Below are 14,478 nucleotides of genomic sequence, written 5' to 3' on the forward strand. Positions count from 1 at the left end.
TGTCCAAAACTTATATGGTTATGTTAATGAAAAAAAAAGTTGTAAAATAAAAATCGCTCTCTAATGATTAAAAAGAACATTAGTCGAAATCGAGTGCACTCATTCAATCCCATAATGCACCTCAAAAACTACGGCCAGGCCGATGTGAGCGTCCAGCAGAATAAATTCCCTCGTCTCTTTTCTTCCCCCCTTTACGAAACTAACATTTCTAAATTATTGCTCCAAATGTATTCGAGATGGTATTACATATTTGTCGTGTAAAATATATTTTTTCTGCAAAGACTATTTTCTTAGATCACGCAGACGGAGGAAATAAATATCTAGGCCAAAAAACAAAACAAAAAACATTGACCACCGCCCACAAAACATGCCACTGAAAACGTAAACCTTGTATTTTACTTGGGCTGCCAACTAGGGGAAGGGTAAACGGGTCACCTAGCATCTTATGAACCCTACTGACGACATCTATCACGTGAACTGTGGACTCTTGACATCTACGTGAGTAATAAGTGAAAACAGAATGTTCTTACGTCAAACATTCTAAATGTAAACAACGTGCAATTAGGACATTGTACCCTTTCAAGCTTTTATGGTGAATAAAGGTTAAATGAGATGATGTCCTTTATTCAGCTCCTCAGTTTGGTCAGTAAATGAGGCATGACTCATTTACACTGCTAAAGACTAAAAATATAAGAATGAAACACAATGGTATAAATAGTTGTCTGAGTGTATTTTCTTTCTTTTTTTTGTCACAATATTTTTCATTGTGGTGCTAAAGCAATGCAACAGAAGATAGACAAGCCATCATACAGTAATAGTGTTACTGTACAATGATTTGGTTCTTTTGAAATATTACTGAGGTTGGCAACAAAAACAACCTGTAATAAATATGGAATATGGTTTTTAAGATGAAAAAATGCATTCAAATATCGTGTCAGCTTTTCTAAAACACTGCAAAATACCAGGACACACATTTTGTAAAAAATACAAAGTTGAAAAGCATTTTATCCATCTGAGGAAAACCTAACCGAGTGCAGTTCATAACTCAGCCGTTTTCTGTTCCCAAAAAACAAAGGACAGAAGGAAAAGACGACATCCATTGAGCTTGAACCATATTGTACAGATATATTTACATGTTTGGTAAGAGAAACAGTACAAAAAAATCAACTTGAGGAAAGTCCTCTATTGTTGGGCAGGTGATATCTTGTCAAAGATGCTAGTCTAGAGCGATGATGTCTTCATCATCATCGGCCGGCTGCTGGTCGAGGCGTTTGCGCTTAGACGTAGCATCGTCTGTTTCAGCATCATGATGCTTCCTCTTGCGGTTACTAGACTCCGGGGAAGTTTCCATGGTGCTCGAGGACGGTTCTTCGTCTGAGTCTACGATGAGGATGTCATCATCCTCTGCAGCTGCTGCAAACACACAAATAGTGTATTCATAAACAGCAATGATGAAATTAAAATTCTGTCATTGCAATGCTGGATTATTTTCTTTCGCCCATGAAACACAGATGATGTTCAGCAGAACTGAAAACTATAAAACTGGATTTTTTTTAATGCAAAACTCCAAAATGACAGAAAGCAAGTATGAGTACTATGTGCTATTTTTGCATGAGGAACCATTGAAAATGCAGGTTTGGAATGATATTTTTCATTTTCAAGTGAACTATTCCTTTAAAAAGCTGATGTTTTGCCAAAGGTTTGCAGGCAATCAATGCTGTTCTTACCTTTAGATGAGGTAGAAGGCTGGGCAGAATCTTTGTTACCGTTGGCAATGTTTTTCCCTTCTTCCGGGGCACTGGGAGTTGGCGCCTTATCCGGGGCGTCACCCACTACTTCAAACTCAACATCCTTTTCCAATTCCTCGCTACAATACATGTAAGAATAATTTTAATGTTCAAGAAAGAGCAAAGTAGTATCCTCTTAGCTAAATGAACACACCAACCTGTGAATGACATTGACCAGAAGTGTGTAATCCTGTAGGAAGTCGTCTGCTTGAAGACGGCTCCCGTTTCGAATCCCAAAGTCGGACAAAAACTTGTTATTGTTTGCTATAGAGAAACAGAGACACCAAAACATTAAAGCAAAGCTCAGAGTTTTGTTATGGTAGAGAAAGATGCCCTCTAGAGGCAGACTTAATTCACACCTTCTGTCTCTCCTTCCTCCGAGGAGATGAGGATTGTTCCCTTTCCATCCTCAATTTGCACATCTGGTGCCACCATGCCAAACTTCTCCTTCAGTATCTGAAAAAAGCACCACCGTGAATATAAATAAGCAAACTTTAACCTCTCATGGAGGTCACACAAAGATCAGCATCTAAAACAAAGCTTGAGCATTGAAAAACTTGTCAGTACCTTGTCCTGAAGAGCTTGCACAAAGGTTTTGTGCACATTAAGTTTGACTGTGACCTCAGGTTTGCTAGTACACACGTAACAGTTGGGATTGGGAGGATCCAGCGCACACGGTACGAGAAGCTTTTTCCTGGGGTTCGGCTGCTTGTTCAGAAAGATCTACAGAGAAACATAATAATTAAAACCATAACTCCCAGCTAAATCACTTGACAAAACTTTCAAAACAGGAAAAGGTCAAAATGTAGAGATGTAATCAAATTAAACCAAGTGAGAAAAAGAAATACAAAGATCTGTTAGATAACACAGGATATGATGCAATTCAGCCGTCAAATTTCTGATCATAATCTTTGAAATGAACAACCGCAAGCTCACCGTGCGACACTGTTCGAAGTCTGAGTTGAGAATTTTGAGTCCCTCCAGAACAATGAGACCAGCGATGATGGCATTAGTGGTGGCTATTGCTGGAATGATGTTTCCTGCCATGGCTAAAAGAGAAGACGACATGGTTTAAAGTCACATTGAATTCAGAACCAACTTTTTATTGAAACATCATCCTGAAGCATGTTGTTTATTTGTTACATAGCCAAAGAGTCTGGGTCTCTTGAGTGGGTCTCTTGAGTTATTTAAGGCCATAATGCATCTATTTAAAGTTGAGTTCTTGGTAAAGAAAGCATTACAACAACTTTATAAAGCCAATAATAAATAAAAAATATCAGTTTTGTCTCACTCTAAAAGCAACAAATGGCGCTTTTCCACTGCGTGGTACGACTCGGCTTGCTTTGCTTTTCCACTGCAGTTTAGTACCGGTTCAAAGTGAGTGGGATTATAGGGTGGGCCGCCACCTCGTCTACTGACCAAGATACAGCCATTTCTTTTTTTCCAAGTTGCATTTGACGGTCTGTCTAACCAATCAGTGAACTGCAGTGTCACATTTTAGTATTGGTACGGCTTGTTTGAAAACCTCAACCGAGGTGCTACTAAAAAAAAGTACCAGGTACTAGGTACTGTACACAGTGGAAAACCCCCTAAAAGTGTGCCGTACCATGCAGTGGAAAAGTGCCAAAATATTGTTTTTAAACCACAACTAAAAAGAATTTCAAATAATGTAAGACAATCACAGTGCCCACATCACTTACATTTGACATCAAAGCGGCTTTTCATGTTCATGCTGAAGACGTTCATTCGCAAGTTTGAAGCTGCTGTTACGAAGTCCATGGCTGGAGGATCATCCTGAAAATAGCACCACAAATGTAAATTCATGCTGAACAATCTTTAATAATTAGAAATTAAAACTGCATTTCTTTCATTTCGAATAAATATATAGAAATTGACAGATAGCGATGATATTTTTTAATATAATTCAACACTTTTGCTTGTTAAAAAAAAATATCTGCATCATTACTTCAGTCTTCAGTGTCACATGATCCTTCAGAAATTTAAATTTAAACAAGCTTATTTTTGCTGCACTAGAAACATTTCTTATGATCAATGTTAAAATCAGTTGTGCAGCTTAATATTTCTGTAGAAACCATAACCATTTTGAATTAATTCTGCTGGACGCTCACATTGAGAGACCACTGAGTGTATTGGTTGCTCTCTAGTTTGAACCCGTTCCCATAACCATAACTTTTGGACAATTCAAGCCATTTTGTGGAAACTCACCTTGTCCCAGACTAGCTCCGCACCCTCACCCTTCTCTCTCAGCTGAGATCGGAGAGTTTCTACACTGCGTTGGAAGAGCTGAGCGTAACCCAGAACACCCAACACCTGCTGGTCCTTCAGACCTGTGCCACAGGCCTCCTCCTGAGAACATGCTTTGACACACACCATACAGCCTCATTAAACACAATTTTAAATTTCATATATTTGTTTACATAACTAGATTTAACTCGTCAACAGACTCACCATGCTGCTGGATTTCCACCCAGTCTAGAGGTAATGGGGCTTTCCTCTTTTTCCACAACTTATCCATGGTCAACAGATACATAATGTCATCTTTAAAAAGCTGAAAGGAAGAACAAGGTCACTTTTAGGCCGCATCTAAAAGAACGGACAGGATAATGATGTAATGTCAGTAGGGGTGTGACGATACATCGTAATAGAGATATTAAAAAATCAGATGACATGCATCTTTGATGTAAACAATATGATTTGCGATACTAGTTAGTTTTATCCAAGACTTAGTTTACTGTATTTCTAAATTGTAATTCACCCAAAAAATGTAAATTCTGTCATGTACTCACCCTCATGTTGTTTCTAACTTATAAGAATTTCGTTCATCTTCTAAACACAAGTTAAGATTTCTGTCCCTCAATTTAAAGTCAATTCCCCTAAAAAAAATGCATACATTATTTATATCTGTGAAAGTATTAGGGATGGGCATTTCAAGCAAAAATAATATTCGATGATTCGATTTTGACCACGTTATTCAATTTCATTTTGTAGAAAGCCTTTCTTTAAAGTCAAGTCAAGTATATTTGTATAGCGCTTTTCACAATACAGATTGTATCAAAGTAGCTTCACCGTATTAAATTAAAATAATACAAGGTTTGTTTCTAGTGGAATTTATTGATTGATAAAATTAAATATCCCCAAAATATCCCCAAGTGAATTTCATTTTGTTATAAATTTTAATCAATGTTTCATCAATCAAATGTCTGGATTTACTAAATAAGAAGCAAATATAGCAGACAATATAAAATAATTAAAATGTCTCCATGCTATATCTGACACATTCATAATCATTACTCTTACTGGTTCTTTGTGGCAAGCTTTATGCATGTGGTTGAGTGCGGAATAGGCTATATATATATATATATATATCACTTAACCGCTCATTATTTAGTATTCTCTCCAAAATATATTTAAGTAATTCAATTAATATAAATATGGGATAAGTTGAATGGCGCAAATGAACAACTACAAGTCGACTAGAAAAAACTTTAGTCGGGGGCAGCCTCTTATTTCACATATTTTCGAACTAGCATGTCACAGAGTTGATTGACATTTTAGGTGTGTTACAGGCAGCGTCAACCTCTGGTTATGAACGCGTCACCACCGAAAACAGTGCGATTTTTGTCTTAAAAAAAAAAATCCCCATATCTATTCGATGTTCTATAATTAAACAACTTATCGAATATTCAAAAATCATGACTCATCCCTAGCAAGTGTGTGTGTCTAACATAATTCATTTAATTCATAAGGCTTTTCAGGTTCAGGTTTTTTATTCTGGTGTCACCACTGCCCTGTGCAAGTATAAAATATGTCTTAGAAGTAATAACCCTCTTCTATATTTTGGCTTAAAATATCGCAAAAGTATTGTATCATGACACAAGTGTATTGTTACACCCCTAAACACCAAGCTTGCAAAAGAGCTTGCACCTTGTTGAAGAGTTTGACGGGATCGTAGCCTGTTGAGCGAGCCCACTCTTTGGTAGACACCCGCTTGATATCTCCGTCCTGATCTGAGGCTGTAGCTCGGGCTGCTGCATCTGCGAGGTTCCCTGTGGTTGATAATGCACAAGCATATTTTCATCAAACGGTCGCAATAAAAACGACAGCATGTTGAGAATTAGTTAACTTGCTGTACATACTCGACATAAGTTTCCATAAATAAATATAAAGGTAGTTTCTGGATTCGATACACCAAATTGTACATTATTTTTTGTTCAAGTACATATAAAAGCACCCTACCACACAAATAATCACCACTGTAGTAGTAAAGAAGTAGTTGTAAATGTGCGTCTACTCACAAGCAGCCTCGGGGTCAGCCGTGTCGGGCGATACCTCCTGATCCGCATCCTCTTCGCCAAAAAGCTGACTATGGGGGCAATTCAATATGACATGTAAGCTTAGGGCAATTTAATTAGCTCTCAAAACCAAGATAATCCACCCACAACAGGCCTGTAATTATACAGCATTTCATTTGACAAAAATATCACCCGCTACACAGAAACTCAAAGGTTTTCCACCACAACCAGCCAAAAAAAGGTTTGGTTTGAAAGAAAAACTATAGCAGAAATATATTACCATTGTACAGTACAATGTACTTCTCAAAGTAATAATAATACTAATAAAAAAAATTAAGAATATCACAGAATATTTCATCCATATTTTAATTTAAACTGTAAACAACTGTTGTGCAGCACTGTTTACCAAACAATTAAAGGAATTGTTCAAAGTATTACACATTAATTTGATTTTCATCATTTTTGATAATAAATTTGTATTAAATTATAAAACAAAGAATATAGAAAAATAACTTTGGGGAAAAAACTAAACATTTCACACTATTATTATTATAATAAAAATGTTAAGACATTATAAAATTGTTTTAAATTAATTAGATTAGGATTAGAAATCCTTTTTAATTATTAAAACGTAACACTAAAAACAGAATAGAAAAAAACATGGAATTTTGGGAAACATTAAAAAGTAATAAAAAAATAAATAAAAAACTGATTTCATAGGGCCCTCGATTAGGAACTACACCAGTTTAGTCACTGAGATGAGATGGGACAGATGTTATCGTAGAGAACTTACTTGAAGAGATATTTGGCCCACACAATGCAGTGAATGGGTTCAGAGGGCGTGTTGCGAATGGTGCAACCTGGGAAGGTTTTCTGTGTAGGTTTAGGCTGGCACTCGTAGCATTCCGTCTGACCCTGCAGTTTGGAAATTTACATAACATGAATGCCAAGAGCACATTGAAATAAATATTCAAAAAAGCTGATTTAACAGAAGAGCCTTGCCTTCTTGATAACTGTGACTTGTCCCAGATAGCCAGCCGTGCCACTCTCGATGAGGGGAATGTCAGCAGCCAAACACATTCTGTTGACGTGATTCCTGGCCGCTGCAAGGACGACAGAAAACACATATTTAAGATGGAATTAAGGTAGTGTTCCTTCAGATTTGCTGAATAAATCATACCTCTGTTGTCCAAAGCGTTCATGACAAGTTGGAAATTCCTGAAGAATTCCACATTGTAGTCTGGGCTGCAAGGAGCAAAGACAACAACAATGGAGATCAAACTTTTTGGACAAAGAATTAGAGTTTGATATAGTAACCAGAGACACTTGAAATGTTCATGAGATAAGTCTTTATCTTGGCAATAACGTAACTGGACTCACTTCATGATGCTGTCATGGTAGGCAGTGATGTTCGCAGATGGGCAAAACCGAAGCACGCTCTCCTTGGCAACCTGAAACACACCAAGTCGTCAATGTCTGGTGGATATTTCTAAATCACACACGAGTTGAAGTCAGTTTTTCCATTTTACCTGAGCTTTGGACTTCCCAACATGTTTCTTCTGAAACAGGAACTGTCTGTTGAGGTTGCTGACATCAATGGTGTCCAGGTCAATCTGCAAAGAAAAATGTTAGTGAAAACCCTGATATCAACATGAACCCACCAAGCATTTTAAAGACACCCTAACGGTTGTCAGGTTGTGTTCCATTGTAACACTGCCTAAATAAAATGATGTACAATTACATAAATAAATAAAACACTGATATAATCAATCCTTCTTTCAGAACATACTCAAGGTCGAATATGGGTCTGCTTTTTAGCCCTTTGTACTTAATCCTATTTGTCAGTAGGAAACTTTCTTTAATAATCAACCCTGTGATTTTGAACCGTAAACAACTAATTATTGATAACTGAAAATTAAAATAATTCCATCTAATAAACACCTTTACGTTTCATAAGCTTGTGTACAATATGAATAATGGCTGAATAAACTACAAAACATTCAATCCTGCTACCATCAACCCAGTTAAGTTACTTAGAAGAGACATAGAGGTTATATATCATAACATAAATTACCTTTAGAGATGGCAAGAAGCTGTTTATTAACACTAAAACATTATTTGCCGGATATCATGTATAAATGTTATATATCAGATTTCATGTTTAAAGAAAATTGCATTTAAAAAATGTTTTTAATAGAAAAAGCACCTTTTTGCGTGATGACCCGGGGAAACTGGTAATTTAGCGTAAAGTATGGCCACAATGGTCAATGTTTTCAAGGGATATTTACGTCACAGAGCATGGCGCCAAAGAAAAAAAAATCTGTTCTCTATGTTTACGATGAGACGACCAGCATTACTCTATTAAAACGCTTAATGCAACGTGTAATACACTGTTATATACAGTCCATGACTCTCATTTTCATTGTAGATTATTATAAATGAGGGTCGGTGATAATGGGGCCTGATTCATGCAGCACAAAGAGAGTCCGCCTTCCTCCAACTTACCACTTCAATATTCTTAAAGCCGGTGAGCACCAAGTTTTTCAGCAGCTCGCAACCGATACCTCCCGCCCCGACCACCAACACCCGGCATGAGGAGAGGGAGTCGGCGAGCTCTTTACGGAGAGGTCCCACCAGTTGTGCCATTGTCGGCTCGGCGTTTCGGTGGCGCGGACAAGCAGCAGTTTGATCCTGCGGGGAGGGAAGAGATGCGCGGTGAGTGCGCATGCGCAGAGGTTACAGCGAGCTGCAAAAAAGCGCAGGAGGTTTTACTGGCGACCTCTTCTGGTGCGGCTGAGCTACATTGATTGAATTTCTTGTTAAGTAGAGACTAAAATGCGTGTCACAGTACACTCAAAAGAGTTGTGCAACTACTAAGATATTCAGTGAGATATTCATTCTGCCTCAGCATCACGTCTTCGTTTTGAGTCCGACCTGAGGACACTTTCCACATCACAGGCGTGGAAAACCCATCTAATGTGCCAGATCCAGCTTTGACAACACTGTCCACACCTTGCTCTTTCTCGCCCTCGCCCTCTTCCTCCTCGTCAACCACCTCTTACACATACTCTTCCTCCTCTTCCTCTCAGATCGTTTCCATTCATATTAACATTCAATGCACATGTGTGCTCTGATCAGCCTTACTTTGGTACAGTTGGTTTGATCACATCATCAGAAATATTCCTAAGTGTGAACAATTTTGAGTCGTTGAGTGTAAATTATGACAATGGTGTTTTAGTTGTTTAACTTTTGCCTGCTTGCATGTGTTTAGCGTTTTGCAACACAAGTGCATCACAGTGCAAAATGTGTTTTAATGGGTGAGAATGTGTTTAGGGTTTTGCAAAAAAAAAGAAGAAGAAAGAGTGCATGAGATTTGCAAATGGTGTCTAACTGCCTGAACTTGTTTAAGGTTCTACAGAAAGAGTGATTTATTTGACAAATTGGTTTAGGCTATTGGGAATTTGGTTCAGAGAATGGGGTTTTAGCAATTCAGAAAAACTGTAAAAGTTTGAAGGGTTTGAAGGCAACAGTGCATCAGAAAAACAGATCGATAAATAGATAGAAAGATAAGGTTTTAGCATGTTGTTAAAGGGATAGTTCACCCAAAAATGAAAATTCTGTCATCATTTACTCACCCTCAAGTTGTTCCAAATCTGTATGAGTTTCTTTGTTCTGCTGAACACAAAAGAAGATATTTGGAAGAATGTTTGTGACCAAACAGATCTCGGTCCCCATTGACTACCATAGTATATTTTTTTCCTACTATGGAAGTCAATGGGGACCGAGATCTGTTGATTACAAACATTCTTCCAAATATCTTCCTTTGTGTTCAGCAGAACAAAGAAACTCATACAGGTTTGGAACAACTTGAGGGTGAGTAAATGATGACAGAATTTTCATTTTTGGGTGAACTATCCCTTTAACATGTTTTGACACATTGCTAGCATGATTCAGCACATTGCTTCCATGTTACTAGCATGTTTAGCACAATGTTAACATGTTTCTAGCATGAATTAACACATTTTTAACGTGTTTTAGCACATTGCTAGCATGAATTAGCATGTTTTAACCAAGCGGCAACCTTCCGGTCTCTCTCTTGAATCCTACACGGAAGTGACTTTAACTGCAATTCGTCGACTGGCCGCTAGAGACAGGCTCCAAAAGAGAGTCAATCTTATATACCCCCCATCCTAAGATGTCCTACTTTACAGCAGGAAAAAATATGTTTACAGCCTGGTACAAAAAGTGGGTTTGGTCTATATGTCTAATTTTGCCCTTCATGACAACTGTGAAAGGGGTGAATTTTTTTATAACTCATCCATTTAAATTATATTAAGCCTTAAAGTTCTGCATAATTAAGGGCCGTGCCCACTTGAGTTAAAGGTGGATTGCCACTGCTGTCACTACTAGCTGTTTTTCTGCTGTCTGTTAGCCGTCATGTCAACTCAGCTAATCTCGCCTTTTTGCCCATTTTCGTTTAGCCGGGAGTGACCCGTGGCGGCTGCCAAGATGGCAACGGTCGGCTCCGCCCACTTTGGGCTTCAGAAATGCTCTTCAGAAACCTACGGGTGACGTCACGGAATCTACGACCATATTTTTTTACAGTCTATGGTTTTAACACACATTTAACATAAATAAGCATTTTGCTAGCATGTATTAGCATGTTGCTAGCAAGTTTTAGGACATTGCTAACATGAATTAGCATGTATTAGCATGTCGCTAGCATTTTTTAGGACATTGCTAACATGAATTAGCCTGTTGCTAGCATGTTTAACACATTGCTGTCATGAATTACCATGTTGCAAGCATGCTTTAAGACGTTGCTAGCATAAATTAGGCTAGCATGTTGCTAGCATGTCCGAAGGAAGTTGCAAGGCTTTGCTAGTGATAGAAATTTGGTGGATGAAGCCTAAAAACTCTATGGCCCGGTTTCACAGCATTTAAGTAGCTTTCATAAACGTACTTTAGAAAAAAAAAAACATTTACTGGTGTGCATCTTGAGACAAAACAATGACACTGATATATTTTAAGATTATGTCAGTGCAAGTTGCTTTCAGTTAAAACAGCTCAAGCATGCATTTTGGTCTGGGACTATAGGTTTAAGAGTTGTCTGTAAAACCGGGGGTTTAAGTCTTATTGTCTTATTAAAAGTCTTGACCCCCTGAATGAAAGTCTATGGGACTTTTCGTCCATTTAACAAAATCATAAGTCAGATCAGTTAGAAAAGATCTGGCATATACCGAGCCAGAACAGTCTGAAGGTCTGACCCGAGTTTGATGGTTGATATAACTTAAGCTAGGACATTTTAGTCTCAGAAGAAGAAGAAGAATATTACGTTTAAAACGCATTTCAGTGTTTTGGCATTTTCAAGCAAACATAACTCTTGCATTTCCTTCAACATATAATACATAACATGACCTGTGTCATTTATTTATGGTTACACTTTATATTAAGGTGTCCCTGTAATAACACGTTACTGAGATAACGATCGGGTTTGGTTAATGGTTTGTTGCATCTATTTTAACAAAAACTTTAACAGCAAAATTGCTGTGCAATAAATAGCCACCGCAAAATGTTTGTGAAATGTAGGCGAGAGTTTCAGAAGGATATGTTTCTCAGAATAATGACGGTCTGTTCCAGTGAACTAAAAGTTCCGTTCTGCTCTTCTGGTGAAAACTATCAACTAATTCTTATATGAGGGGAATATGTCAAATATTTACAAGATTAATTTAGATTAAGTGGATTAGCCTTTATACTGTGACTGTATGTTGTAACTTTAAGAGAGCATTGCATTAAAGCTGAAAAACCTGGAAGAGAGAGTTAAGTCTCTAAAGTGTGACTAATAAGAGTTAAATCACATGCATTGTGCACGTACATTACTAAGCTGTTAAAAGACTAAATGAGTCATGCTTTATAACAAATCAATGTTTCTCATGTCACTTTGGAAATGAATTGTCACACACTGTAGGTAGTTCTGCTGAATCAGTCATGCTAAATTAGTATATTTAGCAGGTCTATATGATATTCTAATTAATTATCAAACATTTGTGAATACTGCTGAAAACAAATAAACATGCACAGTTTGTGAGCTATGGATGATTGTGTGACTGATACATATTCATACATTTACACATCCTAGTACAATATTTGCATGTATGCCATTTGCCGCAAATGAAAATGAGGGTACATATCGTAAAACAAACCACAGGCCAAAAGTGCTGATCATTATCAGGCTGCGCAGATGCTTGCTGAGATGCATCACCTTTATCTTACAACTTAACATGACTTTGCAAGGTTTGCAAGAGAATGACCATGTATGTAAAGAGTATCACTACTATAAACAGATCAACATTTTCTTAAAAGAAAGTTGAAAATTCATCCGGACAGAGAGAAATACTAAACACTGAAGACTTCTAAGTGGAAAAAAACTCACATCAATGTCAGACAGAACGCAGATGTCACGGTTTGATAATAAGAGCAGAAAGGGGTTTTCTTTTTTGGTTTAGATTGTTTTTTTCCCACAAATAACGGCACTAAATTAAACCATAAAAAAAAACACGAGATAAAACTTGTGTGGGATCTTGATTGAAAAAAAAATAGATAAAAAGATTTAATAAAATATAGGCACTCTGATAATCATCTAGGCCTAAATTAATTCAATATTATGTATAGAAAGTAAATATTAGAATTTTATTTTATTTCAACGTATTGTTAGTATTAGTAGTAGCATAAGAATAATAATCATAATATTTAAGTTTAAAATGAATCACAATTTATTCTTTAATAAGTTATTATAAAATGTCAATGATTAAATAATACATATCATATTTATATAATAAATATAGTTATACATGACTATGTATGAATTCATATTTGCCCTAAACCTCCATAATGCCATGAAACATTGATGTATATTCACTGTAAAAAAAAATCCACCTATTTCAACTTAACAACTTAAATTCAGTTCTAACTTAATTTTTTTAAGTTGAATCAGTTTGTAAATCATTTCAACTTAAAATATATTAAACTCACTCGAGTTTAATCTCGTACTTATTCAAAAAAGTTGAAATTGCTTAAATGATTCTGATGAGTTAAAGTAATGTGAAAACACAGTTGCGTGACTTACTGATCATATCACATTTTGGTGTGAATTAACTATTGATCTGTCTTTTTGTTAATTAATTATACATGAAAGTTATCACAAATAATTATAATAATTTACTTCATCACGTTTCCATATTTAATATTTGCTTATTGAAAATAAATGCAGTGGGCATGAACTTTTTTTTTCCTATGTAAATGCTGACGGGTGGAAAAAGTCGCATTGTGAATTTACCGTATGGAATAGCCCGAGAGGAATTATAGTCTGTATGTGTTTTGGACATAAAGGAAGTTACAAGAGTAAAGCAGAAATTATTTTGCACTGAATGTTAAACAAGTAAAACATAAATAAATAGAATAAGTATGACTCTTTCTTTTAATGGGCATTAGCAAAAAAAAAAACTGTACAGTCTGAAGATGTGTATCATTGCTGTAAACTTGTGACACCAGCATTTTATCATCTCACAATCTCTTCTTGCAAAAAGCAGAAAGCCAATGTGATTATCCGTGTAGGCTTTGAAGAAGAGGTGGGGGGCTGCAATACATCTCCTTATCTAACCACAGATCTGAGTTTCTATCTTGCATCACTTTCGAAGGCATTTAAAAATGCAAAGCAGACACAGATCGTCTCAGACATCTACAACGATCAAGCTTCCAGATCAACTTTCAACTTCAGGTCAGAAACCATGAGGGCATCTTCTTTGTGTTTGGTGTTTGGGCTGGTCCTGCTGATGGCTTGGTCTTCTGAGGCTCAGCGTAAGTTCTCTTGAAATATAGTTTTGCTCTTGACTAAATTATCATGTATATGGACATATAGGCCATTATAATTAAATTGCACATGAATGTAAAGTGATATTTCACGCTTGAAATTGATCAAATTAGAAACAAAAGAATTTTACAGTCTTTGCAAGTTCCTCAATGAACTTTTATATTCTCAAGTTTTGAACAAAAAATTATAATAATATGACATATGGTGCGTGAAAGAAACCAAGAAACCAATATGCTGATTTAAAGATTTTGCAAATTAACATAAAGAACTACAAAGGACCTTTATTTTGAAGGACGTAGATCAACACATTAATATTTCATGTATTTTGAATAGGTTTAAATATGGTCAAGTTCTCTCCTAAAACACACACACACACACACACACACATATATATATATATATACAGTGCAATGCATAAGTGAATACACCCATGCTAAAGTTGACTAAAAAGAGGAATAAAAAATCATATTTTGGAAATTGAACTTAATGCCTTAATTAAAAAAATTTG

General features: G+C 36.4%; 1 protein-coding gene across 2 annotated transcripts; it reads right to left on the minus strand.

Moving 5' to 3' along the window:
- Positions 1-709: 709 nt before the first annotated feature.
- uba2 (ubiquitin-like modifier activating enzyme 2) lies at positions 710-8,818 on the minus strand. 2 transcript variants are annotated; one of them, XM_084396960.1, is made up of 17 exons: positions 8,606-8,818; positions 7,630-7,713; positions 7,481-7,551; positions 7,281-7,345; positions 7,103-7,203; positions 6,894-7,015; positions 6,104-6,171; positions 5,733-5,854; positions 4,257-4,356; positions 4,014-4,165; positions 3,488-3,581; positions 2,724-2,836; positions 2,355-2,510; positions 2,147-2,243; positions 1,946-2,051; positions 1,728-1,867; positions 710-1,413 (listed from the first exon to the last, which is right to left on the minus strand). In XM_084396960.1, exons 1-17 carry the CDS (start codon positions 8,744-8,746, stop codon positions 1,217-1,219), a joined length of 1,929 nt encoding a protein of 642 aa, XP_084253086.1. In that variant the 5' UTR covers positions 8,747-8,818; the 3' UTR covers positions 710-1,216. The 2 variants fall into 2 exon arrangements, with proteins under 2 accessions (XP_084253086.1, XP_084253087.1); XM_084396961.1 differs by having other exon boundaries at positions 710-1,410; positions 8,606-8,814.
- Positions 8,819-14,478: the final 5,660 nt, after the last annotated feature.

This window comes from Rutilus rutilus (genome assembly GCF_951802725.1).
Source record: "Rutilus rutilus genome assembly, chromosome: 23".
NCBI lineage: Eukaryota > Metazoa > Chordata > Actinopteri > Cypriniformes > Leuciscidae > Rutilus > Rutilus rutilus.